Source organism: Mytilus trossulus, chromosome 7 (assembly GCF_036588685.1).
Source record: "Mytilus trossulus isolate FHL-02 chromosome 7, PNRI_Mtr1.1.1.hap1, whole genome shotgun sequence".
Taxonomy (NCBI): Eukaryota; Metazoa; Mollusca; class Bivalvia; order Mytilida; family Mytilidae; genus Mytilus; species Mytilus trossulus.
This window is the reverse complement of record NC_086379.1, coordinates 71,936,562-71,956,225: the sequence shown is the minus strand read 5'-3', so window position 1 is coordinate 71,956,225 and position 19,664 is coordinate 71,936,562. Positions and strand designations below refer to the sequence as shown.

The 19,664-nt window shown below is 33.5% G+C and overlaps 1 protein-coding gene across 1 annotated transcript in view; it reads left to right on the top strand.

Annotated features, from left to right (window-relative positions):
* Window positions 1-2,841: 2,841 nt before the first annotated feature.
* LOC134726651 (uncharacterized) overlaps window positions 2,842-19,664 on the top strand; it is a 62,193-nt gene continuing 45,370 nt past the window's right edge. The window contains exons 1-11 of the mRNA XM_063591061.1: window positions 2,842-2,956; window positions 4,565-4,873; window positions 5,178-5,392; window positions 6,138-6,291; window positions 6,784-6,944; window positions 7,236-7,911; window positions 8,486-8,676; window positions 9,784-9,889; window positions 10,806-11,000; window positions 15,375-18,590; window positions 19,471-19,639. Of these exons, the coding sequence (XP_063447131.1) occupies window positions 2,842-2,956; window positions 4,565-4,873; window positions 5,178-5,392; window positions 6,138-6,291; window positions 6,784-6,944; window positions 7,236-7,911; window positions 8,486-8,676; window positions 9,784-9,889; window positions 10,806-11,000; window positions 15,375-18,590; window positions 19,471-19,639 (5,507 nt within the window). The remainder of the gene's footprint in view (window positions 2,957-4,564; window positions 4,874-5,177; window positions 5,393-6,137; window positions 6,292-6,783; window positions 6,945-7,235; window positions 7,912-8,485; window positions 8,677-9,783; window positions 9,890-10,805; window positions 11,001-15,374; window positions 18,591-19,470; window positions 19,640-19,664) is intronic.

Sequence of the window (19,664 nt, the reverse complement as noted above, 5' to 3'; positions counted from 1 at the left end):
CGATATCATTTGTGAAACGGTTATTCCATAACGGTCAACCAACTCGTGATGGCGTCCGCAAAATTTACGAATGGATGATTTCAACTTCACCATTTGGAACTCTTGGTTTAATAGCTTCCTTGTGAGCAGTAACCCTCTATCAAGAAAATCATGATAGGAAATGCAAGCACGGGAATATCGTATCAATTGGGAGATATATACCCCGTATGCAGGTGCTGCTGGAATGTTGCTACTTAGAAATGGAAAGTTCACAATTGGAAAGCTGAAATCATCTCTTTTGTCGTAAAGTTTTGTCTTCAACCGACCCTCGTTGTCAATTTCTAGATGTAAGTCAAGATATGAAGCCGACTTAACTGTATCTGTAGTATCCTTTATCTCCAATTCGATGGGATAGATGCGATCCACATAGTCACCAAATTTTGAATTGTTTAGTGAAAGAACGTCATCTATATAGCGGAAAGTAGAGTTAAAGGATATTGCTAACTTCTTATCTTTCTTCCTAAGAAGTTCCTGCATGAAGTCAGCCTCATAATAATAAAGAAACAAGTCAGCAAGTAGAGGGGCACAGTTTGTTCCCATTGGGATGCCGACAGTCTGTTGAAAAACACGTCCTCCGAACGTAACAAATATGTTGTCAATCAAGAAATCAAGCATCTTGATAATATCGGTTTCAGAGAATTTTTTGTTTGAATCAGAATGGTTCTTTACAAAGTATGATTTATCCCTCCCTAAGACAAGATACTTGTATCTACGTTGGCCATTCTTTTTTATGAAGCAAAGTAATACCAACTCTTTTAATTTGTCTTTTAGTTTGGAATGTGGAATACTTGTGTAAAGAGTAGAAAAGTCAAATGTTTTAATACTGTTACAAGATGAAAGAGAGTTAGATTGTATGTACTCTAAAAGATCTTTGGAATTTTTAAGTATCCACATCTGATTCACGCCACCTCTAGAATAGGCAGTTTCACAATAACTTTGAAGCCCGTCTTTGATTGCTGATAAAATGGATGTTAATAATTTAGAAAGGGGTTTCGTGGAGCACTTGGAAGACCCAGCAATATACCGTTGTTTGTAAGGGCACTTATGTAGTTTAGGTATCCAATACAGTGATGGAAGATCCAGTTCTTCATCTTTGGTTGAAATACCAAAGGAACAAAGAACAGACCTATGATTATCCAGGATTTCCTCTTTGGTAAGTGTCGTGAGGGTATATGTTGGGTTTCCAAGTGAATTGTCTATACCTAATTCGTTTATCAAGCAATTAATGTAATGACTTTTACAGATAAAAACGATGTTATTTGGGGCTTTGTCTGCGGGGACAACAACATATTCATCATGGAGGTCAGATAGGTGTTTAGCAACATTTGGATCTTTGAAGATTGACGTAGCATGGGCATTGATGGACCCATTCAGTTTCTTAATTCTGATTTGTATTAACGACCTCACTGCCTTAATCCATTCGGATAGAGTGTCTACGTCTTCCTTCTCGCGCTTAGCCCATTGCCTGGCATAATCCTCGACTGAATCCATCAAAATTTTAAAGTTGTGTTTCCAATTGATGGATTAAGGCTTACGATATTTTGGACCTTTCGATAACACGTTTCGTAGAGAAGTGTTATTAACAATGTTAAGGTCACCGGTAATAACGTGGCCAGCAGGATTATATGTGAATTGGGAACTAGCACAAGTGCAATCAGGAGGTTTAGACTTGAAGTCGTCAATATCGAGATCCTGCAAAACGCGTTTGTAATTGAAAATTTTAGTTGCAATAGGTTTGGTATAGGTATAAGAAATTATTGGTACAGACTGGTCTTTGAAATAAGGAGGTATTTTCGATTGAACTAATTTATGATGAAGGATATTGCCTAGGTTGACGCCATCGAGACCTTTGTTTGCAAAGGAAAGATTTAGAAAAGATCTTTTCTCTTTTTCATCTTTTCCAATGCGAACTGGCTTGAAAAGTCTGTGACTAGCAATATCCGAAATTATAGCTTGTAGTTTGTATTGGTTTGAATGAGGGTTTGTTACAGTAGATTCCAAACATAAATTGAACAGAGAATGAAGTTTTGAAAGGGGTAGTGAATAAAGTTTCGTGCGAATGTGATGAATACCTAACGGTTTTTGTATGCATGGCAGCAAGTCATTAATAGAGACATCATGCAGAGAGGGTGATGTATAATGATGATGGCCCTGACTACGTCTACGTCGAGGAGTCGAGTTGAAAATATTCATCACATTCACCGAGTTACACGAAGGACTAGATAGAATACCTATACCATCAATTTTGTCATTGCAGCCATACGGTGTTGCAGTTCCCAATTGTCTAATCCAGTAGTCTTCTTTTTGTCTACGGAGAGTCGTTGAAAGATTAGGATTGTTCGAGCTATGGTATATTTTTTCAATAATTCGAACTGTCATAGAAACGATGGAATGCTCGGGCTGATTGAAATGCTGGTATAGAATGTCGTTAGCATTGAGGTTAATGTCGATCTATGACCGCACATACGTTTGTTTAGCCTTCCTTTCGTTTCACCGACGTATACCAAGCCGCAAAGGTTGCACTCTAATCCGTAGACGACATTTATCGATTTACAATTTAAATCATCGTAACTTCTGGTAAAATATGACTTCTTAGTCAAATTGCTAGTGAATTCAGCATCTGTAATTAAAATAGCACAAGTTTTGCAGCCTTTGGTCTCACATTTTGAAATGCGACAGTGTTGTACTGTGTCATCAAAAACCAAAATGTCTTTAAGGAGAACTGAACAAGGCTGTATATGTGTAATATTGCTGTTGTCACTAGGACGGTGATCTGAATGAGTCGTGTTTGGGTTATATGTCATGTCTGGTGATGAGGGGACACCTGCCGTATCAGACGACACCGTGTCCATGGTGACGTCTGTTTCGGACCTTTTTATACTGGGCGACGTCCGAGCCAGTTTCCTGTTAGTTCTTCGTAAGTTCATGCAATTGTAGTTTTGCTACTGGGCGGATGATGTCCTCGGGGACAAAATGTCCACCAGCAGAGACATCGACCCAGTGGTAATAAAAGAGGGACGAAAGACACCAAAGGGACAGTCAAACTCGTAAATCTAAAACAAACTGACAACGCCATGGCTAAAAATGAAAAAGACAAACAGAAAAACAATAGTACACATGACACAACATAGCAAACTAAAGAATAAACAACACGAACCCCACCAAAAACTAGGGGTATCTCAGGTGCTCCGGAAGGGTAAGCAGATCCTGCTCCACATGCGGCACCCGTCGTGTTGCTTATGTGATTACAAATCCGGTAAATAGTCTAATTCGGTAGGTCAAATTCATGAAAGGGAAGGGGATTGTAGTTACGACGTAAGGAACATATCCGATATCATTTGTGAAACGGTTATTCCATAACGGTCAACCAACTCGTGATGGCGTCCGTAAAATTTACGAAGGGATGATTTCAACTTCACCATTTGGAATGACCACTAACAGCCATTCCAATAGGAACCAATTGTACCCCTCTTCTTACCGACTTGTTTCGTTATTATTATCAGGATCACTTCATACAGGAACTCCTTAGAAAGATAAGAAGTTAGTAATATCCTTAACTTTACTTCCGGCTATATAGATGATGTTCTCTCACTAAATAATTTAAATCTGATGAGTATGTTAAACGCATCTATCCCATCGAATTAGAAGTGAAGGATACAAGAGATATAGCTAAGTCTGCCTCATATCTTACCTTACATCTACAAATTGATAATGATGGTCGGTTGAAAACAAAAACGACAAAAAGAGATTTCAGCTTTCATAACAGTAGGACAGAAAGGTGTTATAATCAAATTACAGTGTGCAAATCATTTGTATTTGTCATTTCCCCATTTTTTACTGATAAAAGTTTTTTGTTTTTGTAGTTTAAATATAGACGCAGCTTGATGTTAAACTGTTTAGACATCAAAGCTTTGCCAATTACTTAGAATTTTCTTATTTTTTATAAATCACGAGATACAGTCTTCAACAAAATTTTCAAAATGTGTAGTTTGTCATTTATAAAATTTTTATGTAATACTAGTACTGATATATATTGATTTGCAGTTACTATTTGCAAACTTTTTGTGATAAAATGTTTTAAACATACATACTTGGTGACCTTCTGCTGTTGTCTGCTCTATGGTCGGGTTGTTGTCTCTTTGACTAATTCCCCATTTCCATTCTCTTTTTTATAGAATGTTATGAAACATGGACAAAGGCTTCTTTCAAAACAAGAAATAACCTCTAAAAATGTTGAATCTTTGAATTTTGTTACTTAGCTTTAGTCTAAGGCGTAAACATTACATTTTTAAACTGACAGTTCCAATAGCCTTTTTTTCGTTAGCAAATACCAAGTTGAAACATAGTCATGCAGTTTTTATCGATAGAATTGACATAGACTTCTAAACTCAAATAATTATAAGGAACATATAATATAAAACGCTTTCCTTTTGTTTTACGAAAATATATTATTTCTTGTAATTGGATAGAATTTTTATTGATTCTTAATACCTTTTGAAACGATTCTTCATTTTGACAAAAACAGCATATCAAGGATGTTACCAAGACTCGCCTGTCTCGAGAGAATTGTATGTTAATCCCGGTAACTATGACCCATCTTCCATTGATGCCACTGAATGTGAAAACTTATGTGGACGTCAAGGTTACGGATATGCTGGTTTGACGGCAGGGAAGGTATGTTTATGTGGGCAGACGATAAGTAGTTCACCAACAGGAATATGTGACGTAACATGCCCCGGTGATATTACACAGTTTTGTGGGACCAGTGATATATATGATAGCGTTTATACAGCTCCAGTTAAAATGACCGGATTCAAGATAGTACCAGCGAATGGTAAGTCGAAGACAAAAACAGATTACAGTAAACAAGATTTGTTGTTTCTTTATAACTTTTTGAATTATTCTTATACCACATCTCCTTATTTTTTATGTTTCGATATCGTTAGTATATTATAACTCCATGTCTACAGAAAATGTATATAATTATGTAAAAAAACCTGTAATATTCTATTATGGTTTATGACCAAAATAATCTCTATTAATGAAGTTGTTCATTTAAAGGAAAATTTAAAAAGATGCTTCGGAAAATCAACCAAGCTACAAAACGTCGTAATTTTCATATAAATTTATATTTACAGAAGTCATGGAAACATACGCTTTGAGTACAATCAATTTCAACATAACAGGAGGATCTAGTTTGCTTTTCAATGGTACAATCTATGATGGTGGACCGTCTTTTGGACCCCTGACCACACAGTCAGTGAATTACAATATACGTCGGTCAGGGGAGGTTGGAATGACAGCGAATGTTACAAATGACATTGAAACGATGTTTGATGAAACAGTTCTTAAAGTGAGTAGTCAGTGAAAATGGGCGTTCTTTAAAAAAATATTATAATTTTAAGAAAAGGAGGGAAACATATAACAATTCTAACATAAATAATACATAAGTCTTTAAAATATCATATGGTTATTTTTTTTAAATGTCACTTATGGCCTATAACATGATTTAACGCAATCGCTCGACTATCATTCAAGTATACCATTTTACCTAGTTAAACAAATGAAATATACATTACACTCTTAATGTATTAAGATAAGTAAAGAATATATGAGTAATTGAAATGATCCACCATTTTCAACAATAGAATATACCTGTACCAAGTAAGGATTGTGACAGCTTTTATTCATTGTTTTTATGTGTTTGAACTTTTGATATTGCTATTTGATTAGGGATTTTTTGTTTTGAGTTTTCATCGGAAATATTTTGAGGTTTTACTTTTTTTCTACGCTGATTTCTATTGATTGGAAATGAAACTTAAATTGCTGAGATTTCAGAAGCAGTTATTATTATTTCACTAATAAGTGTAGCTTATTGAATATATAATTATAATGAAAGGAGAAAATATTTGTTGAGGAAACATCTAACCTTTTTGAAATGCTAAAATATTTTAACTGCATTTAAGATACCAAACAACGTAAGCTATTGTTTATCATTCTATAATTCTCGTAAAACATGTGAAGATAACAAAAAATATTCATGAGCACAGGAATAAACTGTAATTGAAAATCTTAATATTGTAAATTTTTTGTTATAGGTGCAAACACGAGTAAAACAATTGAAATTGTCCTGTGAAGAAACGGTTGTCTCGCAAACACGATTTGACTGTTATCTTACAGTTGCTATGGGAACCAACTTGAATATAGCCGTTGACATGGGTGATGGAAAAGTTTACACTCTCAAATCCCCGGGTATGTTTTACAATCTGTTTATTTATTTGAAAGGAATGTCGTCTACCAAAACTTTTGCCTTTTTAAAATCCCCGGACATATTGTAACTTAATAGTGAGCCGTCGTATTAACTGACTAGATTACATAAATATTCGATAAATGCTAAAAATCGAAAACGAAATGAACACATTGTTTTGAGTTTCTTTATTTCTCTATTATTCTAACTCCTTTTTTTTTTTTTTTTTTTTTAATTTTTCTATTCTCTCCTATTTTTCCCTTTATTGCCATTATTCTCTATATTTTAAAGCCCCATTTAGACCCGGTTATAAATTTTATTTTCCGTATTTTGATTTCATTTAGATAAGAACATGACTATTCAATCAATCTAATTTTAAAACTTCACATTGTAAATTAATTAAGTACATGATAGTCTCGTCTGTAGCAGCCAGATAGATAAACATAAAAAACTTAACCACTATTTTAATCTATATTTAAAAGTTCTTACTATTTTAGGTACAAAAAGTTTGATGATAGGGCAGTCATCTGGTATAACATCAGGTGCTGCTTACCCGGGCGATATGTTGTATTTTATGCCAGAGCACACAATACCTAACAACGGTACACTTGCAGCTCTAGAGTTTCAAGCTACTGCAATAGGATTAATCTATGTCCAGGTATAATGTAAATTATGTAAAATATGATTCGTTTGTATCCTTTTTGTTTACTTTATTTGTTTCATCACTGTTAAAAGTTATAAGTGATTTTAACGAAGATTCCAAGAAATCTCGAGCATTCTGGACATCGTACAGATTCGATTATTCTTCTCCAGTGATAGATTTAAAAATTGAAAGCACTAAAAGATGAAAGCTTTTCTGTTGAATGTTACAAGTATTATGAGTTGAGAAGTTACTTAGCTTAGTTTCAGTCTTTACTTATACATTACTAATCGTATCTTATTTTGATAGGTATATCGACCATTTTGCGCATCAGGTTATAACTTCTGCCCTAAAAGTAGTTCCTGTATACTTAACGGAGTTCAATGTAACATTCAACCATCTTCCACTGGATGGAAACACCAATGTGGTTCAGGAACAATCTACAGTCTCGTTAAACGTGGATGTGTTGACATGTCCACTGGTTTACTCGTTCCCCACACAGTAATACAGACCTGGTCGTCGATGTCAATGAAAGAGTACACATTGGTTGGCCAAATAGATGTAACTATCACCACAATAGGTCAGCAGTTTTATGATATTCCAGACATCGACTTGCTGTCAGTTGAACAAGGTGATGTTATGGCTTTGAAAGAACCTACTGGAAGAACAGCCATTATCACTGCAACAGGAAAGAATTACGAGTTTTACTATGACGTAAACAGTGATACACAATGGGGCAGCAGATTGACATCAGGATACAACCTGACAACAACTCCCGCCATATTTACCTCACAACATGCTCTAAAGACATTCATAGAAAAACCATCAAGGATAAAATTACGGCATACTTTCCTTGGAATGGATTCGTTCTACAACGTTACAGCTACGGTACAAAATGACGTAACAAATCCACCTAGGCAAGCGGTGGCTTTGGTTGAACAGTTAATCCTAATATCAGATGTTCATATAGAAGTACCATATGCAGGTAAGACAAAAAAGTTACCAAAGAAAATGGCCATTCAGTTTAACTATTGATGATTAATTCATTGCGAATAAAAACAAACAGTATTCACCACATGCTCTTGTTTGCAAGTGAAAAAGTTGAGAATATGTCTTAAGGAGAGAAATTGAAACATATAGTGCTGACCATCAGCAAAAATGCACTCAAACATACAGTTATTCTGAAAATGCAACCAAATGTTGAGCTTCAGTTCATCATGTTTTAATTTTTCATATATAGTGGTATACAAAAAAAATGTGTGACTGGTATAACTTTATATTTTTCATATCTGTTTAAATCAAAGACGTTTCTGTTACAGTAAACATATTTTATCTTTTTTTGAGAGAAAAAAACTAAAACTAAATTATTGAACTCTAAACTAAACAAAAAAAGAGTGAGTCTATAAACACTGTCCAAACTAATCGCACTTCTATATAAACATGAACTGTACCTTCATCTATTTTATTTTAATCTAATTTACAAATTCTATGTTATTTTCTATGTTCAAACTTACCTGTATTACTATATACAAAACATACAATACTGTTTTTATTTTCAGTGGCTACACATGTGTCTTTTCATTTCAACGTATCAGAACACAATGGGACCAAACCCGTATATACCTGGGATTTCGGAAATGGCCAGGGTATAATCACAACAGAAAGATTTGTACAGCACACTTACAATGAAACTGGAGTTTATACCGTTACTTTTACAGCGACAAATGCAGTCAACAGTATCACTAATATGGTATTTATACACTGATAAATAGGGATATCTAGTAAAAACGAAAGTACAAATGCAGTCAACAGTATCATTAATACGGTATTTATACACTGATAAATAGGGATATTTAGTGAGAAAGAAAGTACAAATGTAGTCAACAGTATCATTAATACGGTATTTATACACTGATAAATAGGGATATCTAGTGAGAAAGAAAGTACAAATGCAGTCACCAGTATCATGAATACGGTATTTTTACACTGATAAATAGGGATATCAAGTAAGAAAGAAAGTGCAAGTGCAGTCAACAGTATCACTAAAACGGTATATATACACTGATAAATAGGGATATCTGGTAAGAAAGAAAGTGCAAATGTAGTCAACAGTATCATTAATACGATATTTATACACTGATAAATAGGGATATCTAGTAAGAAAGAAAGTGCAAGTGCATTCAACAGTATCACTAATACGGTATTTATACATTGAAAAATAGGGAAAGTTTTTGTCAGCACTGTAGGGGTTAACATTGCATTCATTTTGAATTCGAACAAAAAATGTAAACATTGCTGTGTTGAAAACCCATTGGTGGCGTTCGGCTGTTTTTTGTTCGGGTTGTTGGCTCTTTGACAGCTCTCCTATTCCCATTCTCAATTTCATTTCTAGGTATTTAAAATTTACTTTTCTTTTATGTTCGTTATTGTAGGTAGATCAGAAGACAAGATAAATTTATAGAACATATACTGTATTCTTTAAATATGGTGCTTTAAGTAATATATTTTTTTGACAAGGACTAGTATTATATCAAATAAACATGCATATCATCATTGAATTTATGAGTAGTATATAGTATTGATAAGTAGCTTGAAAAGGGCAGAGATTTCAAAATGTTCTTTGGAGTAATATTGTTTCTTGACAAGTACTTGTATTGCAATAGAATTGCATATCATCTGTAAATTATATATCTATTGAAGACCGTACCTTGACATATAATGGTTTACTTTAATAAATTGAGATTTGGATGGAGATTTGTCTCGCTGGCATTCATACCACATCTCATATCTATATAAAAGTAATCTTTAAATGTCAATAGATTAACAGAATGTTTATATACCTTCTTACATTTTACAGTATACAATAATAGTACAAGATCCTATTCAGAATTTAACTGTGGAAAAATATCATATACCTTCTATATGGGGAAATCTATCAACAGTCCTATGGAATATAACACGAGGTACGTATTGATAGAATGAAATTCTATGTACCGATAGCTATAGACGTATGGAATACTTTCAAAAGACGAATTTTTCAAAACATACATGTAGTCACATATACATCTTTTTAAATATAGAATTGTTTCCTTATCTACTCGAATTTATCACAATATAAAACTATAAAATTAGTTTTCTGTAAAAACATAAATGCAATTATCGTTTTATATGTTCTTGGATTATTTATTATAGGAAACGAAACCAAACACAGGTCTTCAATGATAGTATATCGTGGGGTTCGTGTTGTTTATTCTTTGGTTTTCTATGTTGTGTCATGTGTACTATTGTTTGTCTGTTTGTCTTTTTATGTTTAGCCATGACGTTGTCAGTTTGTTTTAGTTTTATGGGTTTGACTGTCCCTTTGGTATCTTTCGTCCCTATTATATAGGTGCATTATACTGACTGAATACTTAGGGTTATGGTTAGGCTAAGGGTTAAACTAAAACTACTGACTATCGATATGTAGTCATGATATATAAAATACAATTAGTTATTATAATATAATTTAGTACGCCAGACGCGCGTTTCGTCTACATAAGACTCATCAGTTACGCTCATATCAAAATAGTTACAATACACCCAAACAAGTACAAAGTTGAAGGCATTAAGGATTCAAAATTCCAAAAAATTGTGCCAAATACGGCTTAGGTAATATATGCATGGAATAAGAAAATCCTTAGTTTTTCCTTAATATAAAAAAGAGATTAAAAATCCAGAAAGGATTAGATATGATAAAATGAAAGAAATATATCATAATGCTGTTCATACTATTTTGTTGTACTATGTAGTTTTACATGCATGTAGCATGATAAAAGTTAAATCAATATTGTATTCAAACAGTATAATAACAAAATATTTTATCAATTGTGCGTTATATAGGTACCAACGTCACATATAAAGCCATTATGGGAGATGGTATGATGTACATATTAAGTTATCCGTTCATTGATATTGTCGTTGAAACTACAGTCCAAGACAACAACTCTACAAATTCAACAGAAGTGATACCTATGAACACTACCACTTCGACGCCACCGGTATTATTGCAACCAAAGTATGATGGAACGTCAAATGGTAATGCTAATATTAAACGTTGACTCGATTTTAATATCAACTTTATAATTATTTGTCTAGCTTTGATAATATTTATCGGCTCTATAAGGCTTTTGATTTTCAAATAGTTTTGAATAAGGCATCACCGATATGACCGAAGAGACATGAATTGTCAAAAAACTAGTGCAGTTAACATGGTTAAGGAAGTAGACATAAATTAAGGAAAAAAACTCGAAAAATTATCAGTAAAATTATCAGTATGTTTGTGTCAACCATTTTCATTAATAAATTCTAAGCTTCTAGGTTACAAAGATTATTTCCAGTCTGTTTCAGGCAAACACTTAAAATATATTGTTGAAACTTGACTTTTACAAACACATCACTGATTTAATAAGTTATCTCCCTGAAATAAGGTATATCCCCCTTAATAAGATAATGTTAATGGTATTCCAGGGAATCTTAAATGATAAATATTTTGTTTCTCCTGTTGTATCATTTTGTGAGCCAAATCATGTTATCGGTTCCTGGAGCAAAACTTGGAATTATCCATATCAATAAATATTTGCCATATCAATAAACATTCCAGCCCGTTTGGTGTTACATAAAACGGCTTTTGTCTTGTTTTCACTTAAACTCACGCAATATTTAAATAACAGATCTCAACAGTTATGAAAGGTATCAGACATACATAGTTATCAAAGGCACTAGGATTACAATATAATTTTTACGCCAGACGCGCGTTTCGTCTACGTTAGACTCATCAGTGACGCTCTTTATATCTTCGTTTAGTCTAAAAAATGATTGGAAGTAGATCATTTCTCGCTGTAACGGCCGTAATATCAATTATACACGAATACATGATATGTAAGTCCCTATATAGCTTGTTGTTCGATGTGAGCCAAGGCTCCATGTTGAAAGCCGTACATTGACCTATAATGGTTTACTTTTTTAAATTGTTATTTGGATGGAGAGTTGTCTCATTGGCACTCACACCAGGTTACAAGAGCGCAATTATTTGTTTACATTTAACCGGCAAGTTTTTTACCCCAAGATGGTACTCAGAATAGAATCCTATACGGCTTCTGATTGGTTGATACAGGATTGGAATTACATTTAATCGAAAGCTTATCCAATTAGGTTTAAAAATTGCCGAAAATCATATTCACATTTTACGAAGTATAGAAAATATCTTCAATTTCTGCACGTCGGAGCCATTAAAAATATGCCTTTTTCATTAAGCGAAAAAAGTAGACGATTTGTTTCAACTGCATTTAAAGGCAATTTGAGCCGCATGACCCTATATTTTTTTTTGGTTGTAATGCAACACTGCCAGTTCTAGTAACAGGAACTGCCACCCGTTTTTCGCTAGTTTGTGTAGTCTTCGAGAAAAAAAATACGGAACACTAGTGGTACCCTATGGAAAATGCATTACGAATAATTGCGCTCTTGTAACCACCACATTTTCCTATATCCAATTAAGTGTAACATTCACTACTTGGCTTCATGTCTTTGTTATATCTGTTAAAAGATTATGTTTGAACTAATCTTAGTTAACATAACAATCCGACCACTTAAGCACTCATATAGAAACCAATCAAATAACTAAAAAAATGTGAAAAAATGTAAACTTACTAGATGGTAAAAAATGCTACGAAAACCCTAGGTTTGTATTAAAACGAACAATTAGTTTTCACAAGACATATCAGTACTGTTTGAAGATCAAAGCAAGTAAGAGGTTAAAAAAACATTGGAAACCAAATATCCCCAATAACAAAAAAAAACCAAAGCCCGAATAAAAAAAAATGACGTAATTTAATTTTAACATGTTTAAAACTAAGTATGTCGTAAGCAGAAAATTATTCATGTTTTGCTCTCCAGTAATATCGTGATTGAGGATGAGTCTCTTTCTGATTGATCAATTGTTAACAGAAACAATTCTTGCCTTATAGATAACTTAAGATAAGTGTTAATTATCCCCGGCTTAGTATATTTCTAGAATTATGATTGGTTAACGCACGTCGTTACAAAATCCATAGCCCCTGAGTGTTGCGAACCCATATCCCCGGACGTTGCTACCCATTACATTGGGGAAATTCACGCGCCTTTTTCTCATTTCCATAGTTGTTCCTTATGAAATATCGAATTCTGTAGATTATCCACGATATCTGTATAATAAGATACTTAATCCACTAACGATTTTATCTTATTATGTCGATTATTTGCACTCATTTTAGTAAATGCATCACTATTCTGCCCCATTGTCAATGAATGGAACTACTGACCTAGCTATGAAAATGACCAACGTGGACATCACACCGTCTATGATGTAACGTTACTTTCATGTTTAACTTTGAGGTCGAATTTCTCTAAATATCGCCAGATTTAGACTAAGACCGGGGATAAATTTGTCATATTCGTTCATATCCGTAGATATGGACATTTTAACACCTTTCAGTACCCTGTACCCTGTACTTGGATACTTCAGGGTGTTAAAATATCCAAATCAATGGATATGAACGTAGATAACTTACAATGTATCCAATGTAAATATTTCAGAAGGTAGAGAGAGCTCTTTATATTGCAAATATGCTATACCGTCAGAATAATTGTAATTAAGATTAACTGGTATTTCTTTTTTAGGAAAAATGTTTTTTTTATAAAACTATTTGATGGTTGCCGGTTAGACTTAATGTATTTCATTTTTTTCATGTTTACTTATTTTACTTGTGAAACTATAATGTTTCTTTACTTACAATTTTGCATGATACTGTGTATATATGTAACAGTGAATTTGTATAGTTACTGATTATGCAGAATCACTGGCTAGTTTAGGCAGTCAGGATTCTACTCCGTCAAAATTATCTCCCCATTACGCCAGTTAATTTTCACAATCATAGAAATTGAAGCCATTGTAGGGATGACGCGCTGCCAATTTTGCTTTTGAAAACCGATAAATTTATCCGTATATCACCATTACGATCCTTATATGTCAGTTGTATTTTAAAAGACAAATGTATCTTCTAACTAATGACCGTCAGATAATGATGTTGTCTGCATTGATTCAACTTAGAATTATTGTCTACTTGGTTGTCAGGTGGAATTTTTTAAAATTCATAAATATTCCAAAAAAATTCAAGTAAATATTTTGTGGAAGGGCAGATTTTTTTAGTGGTTGAAGACTATAAACCTCAGTTATCACACACAAAACAAATATAAATTTTCGAAGATATGCATTTTCATTATCCAACTCGAAAGACTTTATAAACAAAATGAATAAAAGTAAAATCATTTATTCTATAAAATCATATAAAACATCATTATAAACATAAATTGTAAAATGTTTAGCACAATTTGAATATGATAACCCCATTATTTAAAATGTTAGGCACAATATATTTGAACGTGAAACACAATATATATTAAAATAAATTGCTTTACATATATTTTTTACACAATATCCACATTTAAAAATAACATTTTCCTGCACATATCGAATCAGATTTTACGACATTCCTAAGAGAAATAAAGTGTCCAGTAAAAACCTCCCCCCTAAAAAAAGGGAATTTGCAATCTTGAACTGGTTTGAGCGAGAAAGATACCATGTTTTTTTCAGGCGATATCCTTTTTCAGATTTTTTGTGAACGATTGCCATTATGTTTTTTTGGGTTCCCCCTTCCTTTTACATCCTGTGGAACATGTGGAATTGCTATGAGAATATAACACCAAATGCAGGCTTCCTCTAAAATTTGGTTCTATTTGACAATCCATAATTTTGCCTGTTTTTCTTTACCTTTAGATGCCTAAATTTTCACAGTTTGAATTTGAACAAAAAAAAAAAACACACAAAAGAGATATTGCATAATATTCTTTACCATTTGCTTTACATGTATCACAAATAACATGCTCTGTGGATTTACAAATACAGCATGCATATCCATTTGACGCTGGATTTTAATTAACAAACAATACATTTAAAGTTATCAATATAATGTTTATATTATCAATTTTAAAGTCTTCAACTTTGTCTCGAAACCCTGTGTTGGTTATATGTTTAAGATCATCCATGTTGTAAAAACAAAATTATTTCATCTGGCAAGCAATATGAAAGAAAAAAAATATAATTTGTCTATATTATTTTTTTATCAAACAAAGGATCCTTAAATTATTGTTAATCCCTGTAACTATATTAGGGAATTTGTAGAAAAAATAATAAAATGTTCAGTGATTATGTAAAATCACTGGTCATTTTCAGGGATTATATATAATTCTCATTATTTAAGTGATTCTACATATTCCCTGAAAAATCAGGGATTCTAAATAATCCTTGATTATACAAATATACTGTAACATATATATGCTTCACGTGAATAATGTTCATACTCACGTATTTTTCAGGGATGGAAGGCTTCATATCACATCTTTATTTAACTCCAGACTTTTATACATTTATGCTAATAGCAGAAAATGACGTCAGTACAATGAACATAACATTTGTTATTCCTGTCCAAGATTTAATTACGGGTTTCTTAATACTACCCACACCACCAATACCTTTCTATAACACACGAAATGTTTTTATGTCACTTGTTAGTGGATCTCACTTGGAAATTACAGCGGTACTGAATTCTTCCATTTTGAATATCACTAGTTTTGATGAAACAGCTGGTACTGGGTACGTTGTTATAGTCCCTGGTTCTTATAATAGTACCGGTTCTCATTTCCTGGAAGTAAACATGACAAACCTGGTGAGTCCTGTAGTTTCCTACTCAATAGAAGTATGGATTGATTACCTGATTACAAGCCTATCAATAGATGTCGATAGATCATACATCCCTGTCGGGGACCAAGTGACATTCGTTATTGGTATGTACTGGTGTTCGAGATTTACATCATACATCGACTTTATGGATTCAACAACTACAGAGAGTTTTTATTATGATGTATTACTGGATCCGGAAACATTTAACTACACGCACAGCTATTATTCACCTGGCGTCTACCCTGTAAACTTTACAATTCAAAGTCCTATTGATTTTCATAACAGTCAACATGATATACATGTACAGTACGGTGTCAAGAACGTCGATGTTAAATGGACACAGCTTGTCAGAATTGAACCGGGAGCGAGCGGTGGTAAAGCTAACATTTGGCTCAGATTTATGGGTGGCGTTCCCATGCCTACTATGGCGTCATATTTTATCGACTTCGACGACAATTCTACATCAACAGGCTCCTTTGAAGAACCTATCATACCATCAAAAATTGCACCAGTTGATACTACCATCGGAATTGATTGTGAAAAAGTTATTCAACTTTGTACGCAAACAACATATAATGTTGTCAATAGTACAACAACTGAGACAACAGCTGAGACAACCACAGCGTCAGATAACACCACGGTTCCTGCTTGTCCATTATATCAGTATAATTATTGTATGTTAACCGTACCACCTGCTGGACCTACTGCAACTTCTGTTATCGCTACTACAATGGCACAAGATTTTTTCTCTATTCCAATAAGTTATATTTATACAACAGAAAACACGCATAATGTTTCTATAAACATTTCTAATTTAGTTAGCTATATGTTTTTCACTTTACCAATTGAAGCCGATAAACCGATATATGGACTTGTGTTTAGGCCATATCCACCATACGTACCGATAGATACTAATGGTATTTTAAATATTTCAATGTCATGGGGAAGTCGTGCTACCTGTACATTTTATATAGGTGATGGAAGCCCAGTAGTGTCATTACCATGTGATCATTACGAACAGGTGTCGTATTCTTATCTGTTTTCGGTTGTAGGAGTGTATCATTCAAAGGTATTCTCAATTAATAGTTTAGGCTCTGTTAATGTTTCTTCCTCTACCGGACCCATTATTGTTCAGATTCCTGTCACTAAGTTTTCATTACTTTGTCCTGATAATGAAAATTTTATTGGTCCACCATGGACTGTTGAATACAAGAAGAATGTCTCATTTGAACTTGTTTGGGATGATCAAGGAAATCGTTACCCTACAAATGCTTCATATACAATAGACTTCGGTGATGGAATTGTATCCTCACCAGAGCTCCTCCCAACCACATTTGAAGATGAGGATCATCGCTGTCCATCGAAGTGCTATAAGGTGTTTACTTTCTATCATACATACGTAAGAGGCGGAAACTATAGTGTAAACATTAATATATGGAATTTGGTAAGCGACGTAACCTACTCAGCTAAACATGATTTGAAAGAAGGTCTTGTTGGACTCCGACTAAAACTAACCGATTTTGATTCAAGTACAAATGTAGAAAAACCTGGTGGTGGGCCTGATCAGAATTATTTTGCACAGGAACATCAAGTTAAGTTCGTGGCGTCACTCGAACATGGATCTCACGTAATGTACAAATGGACCTACGGTGACACTATAAATACTTTTGATGAGTCTTTTTACTATAAAAATGACGCGTACCATAACTATACTAATGATATTTGCTACACTGTCAAATTGGTAGTTCAGAATTTTCACAATAGCCTAAATTTGTCACAAGATATATGCATCCAGAGGGGATGTTTTGAAATTAGTCTTTTTTGTGACAATCCACGTGCAAAGAATTCTACATTTGTATATCAGATACACCCAGGAATGGTTGGTTCAAACGCTTGTTATATGATGGACCTATCGAAAATGGCAGACCCAAATCGTTATATCATGTTTGGTGATGTAACACAGTGTTCTGCGATACCGGAATGGAATGATGTTTGGAATAATACTGACACACTTCGGTTTGACTCAGATTCTGATATATGGTACGCTAACAAGACAGCGAATCCTTCTAATTACAACATAACTCTAGATTCAACATTTACATTCGAAGGTTACTATGATGTAAGTTTGAAATGCCAAAACAAAGTATCTAATGAAGTATTTGATTTCCGGGTAGGAGTAACAAAAGGACCATGTTGGTGGCCGTTAGTTAATGTAACAGAACCGAACACATGTGATGAACCAATGTGTGACCCTAATACACCCGGATTAAAAACTCACTATAAATCACTTAAGCTAATCGTCAATTCTGATGTCGTCATCAATTGCACTGCTACGAAAATTGCCTACTTCTGGTGGAAGGTATATAAAATTGACGAAATTTCAGGCAATGAGACAGAAATAGTGAACCTAAACGGAGCTGACGTGTACTCTATTGGAGCTAGACAACTTATATTAGAACCAAGGACATTGGATTATGGTTTATACCGTTTCAAATTGAATGTTAGTATGAATGAAGTTATAGGAATGGTTACGGTTGACGAATGCTTCATTCGTATCATTGCCACACCTCTGACTGTCGAAATAATTGGGGGAGACTTCATGATGAGACGTTGGGGTGATGTTAATCCTTTAAACATCGATGCTTTGACCTATGCGTATGATCCTGATGTTGATCCGAGTGATAAATCAGGAATGACCTTCGTTTGGACATGCAGGAGATTGTGTGAAACATGGCCTGTATATAATAGTGACTGGACTATAGATAAAAAATTTAAGACAAATTGCACGTACTCACAAGGAGATGGACAGAAAGATAGAGGTTGTTCTAAAGTCGATGGAGCAAACTATGCGGGTATGTACAATTGAAGCACATCTTTATTTCCTGTATTAGATATAACAAAGCTAATTATTACTGCTCAAATATCAATTTTTAAGTTTATGAATTTAGTGTACCCATTATATGCATCCGATCTCTCGGTCATCCTACCAAGTCACAAATTATCTCACTCTTCAATACTGATCAGGAAATGGTTGATAAGTAATTGATTCTACGAGATGAAGAAATATTTTAAGTGCAATTAAAATCTTCTTCCAGAGCGTTTCAGATGAAGCTTAATCAAGAAAAAATGCAAATTTATTTAAGTGATATTTTTATTCATTATTCCTTTTACAGTCATTTAAATATATATCCTTTATGTTTTTTGTTAAATACTTTCAGATTTACCATAGGAAAAATAGTAGAGGTCTGTCATTGTGTCGCAGATGTCTTTTGGATATATTTTTTATAAACTAAGTGGTGTTTATATGATATTATGTTAATATAGTTTACAACGGAAATAACTCTTTTGTTTTAACGACTTAAAATGTCTTTCTGTACAACATGTGCATTTTTGATTACCTAGATTTTATTACTTGACTATTTTTGATACACTAGATTTTATTACTTGACCATTTTTGATACACTAGATTTTATTACTTGACCATTTTTGATACACTAGATTTTATTACTTGACCTTTTATGATACACTAGATTTTATTATTTGAACATTTTTGATACACTAGATTTTATTACTTGACCATTTAATAAAATATTTTAAACATTGTTTAAATATAATTTCACAGTTAACACAAAATCCAAGCCCACCCACCAAAAACACAATAGAGGTTTAAAAACAGTAATGATATTATCTTAAACAATAATTTAATATAATGAGAAGGTTTTTTTTTCTCAGGAATCCTTCCAAATGCATCGTCTGGCATACTGAATACGCTTTATCCAGGTGACATGTATGAAAATGACGAGGTGGAAATAAAGGTGTACGTCATTAAAGGTGATAGGAGAGTTTCTGATTCACAAAACATATTCATTGCTGAAGGTAACCCACCAATTGTAGGCATCGAGTAAGTGTATATAATGTTTTAAAAT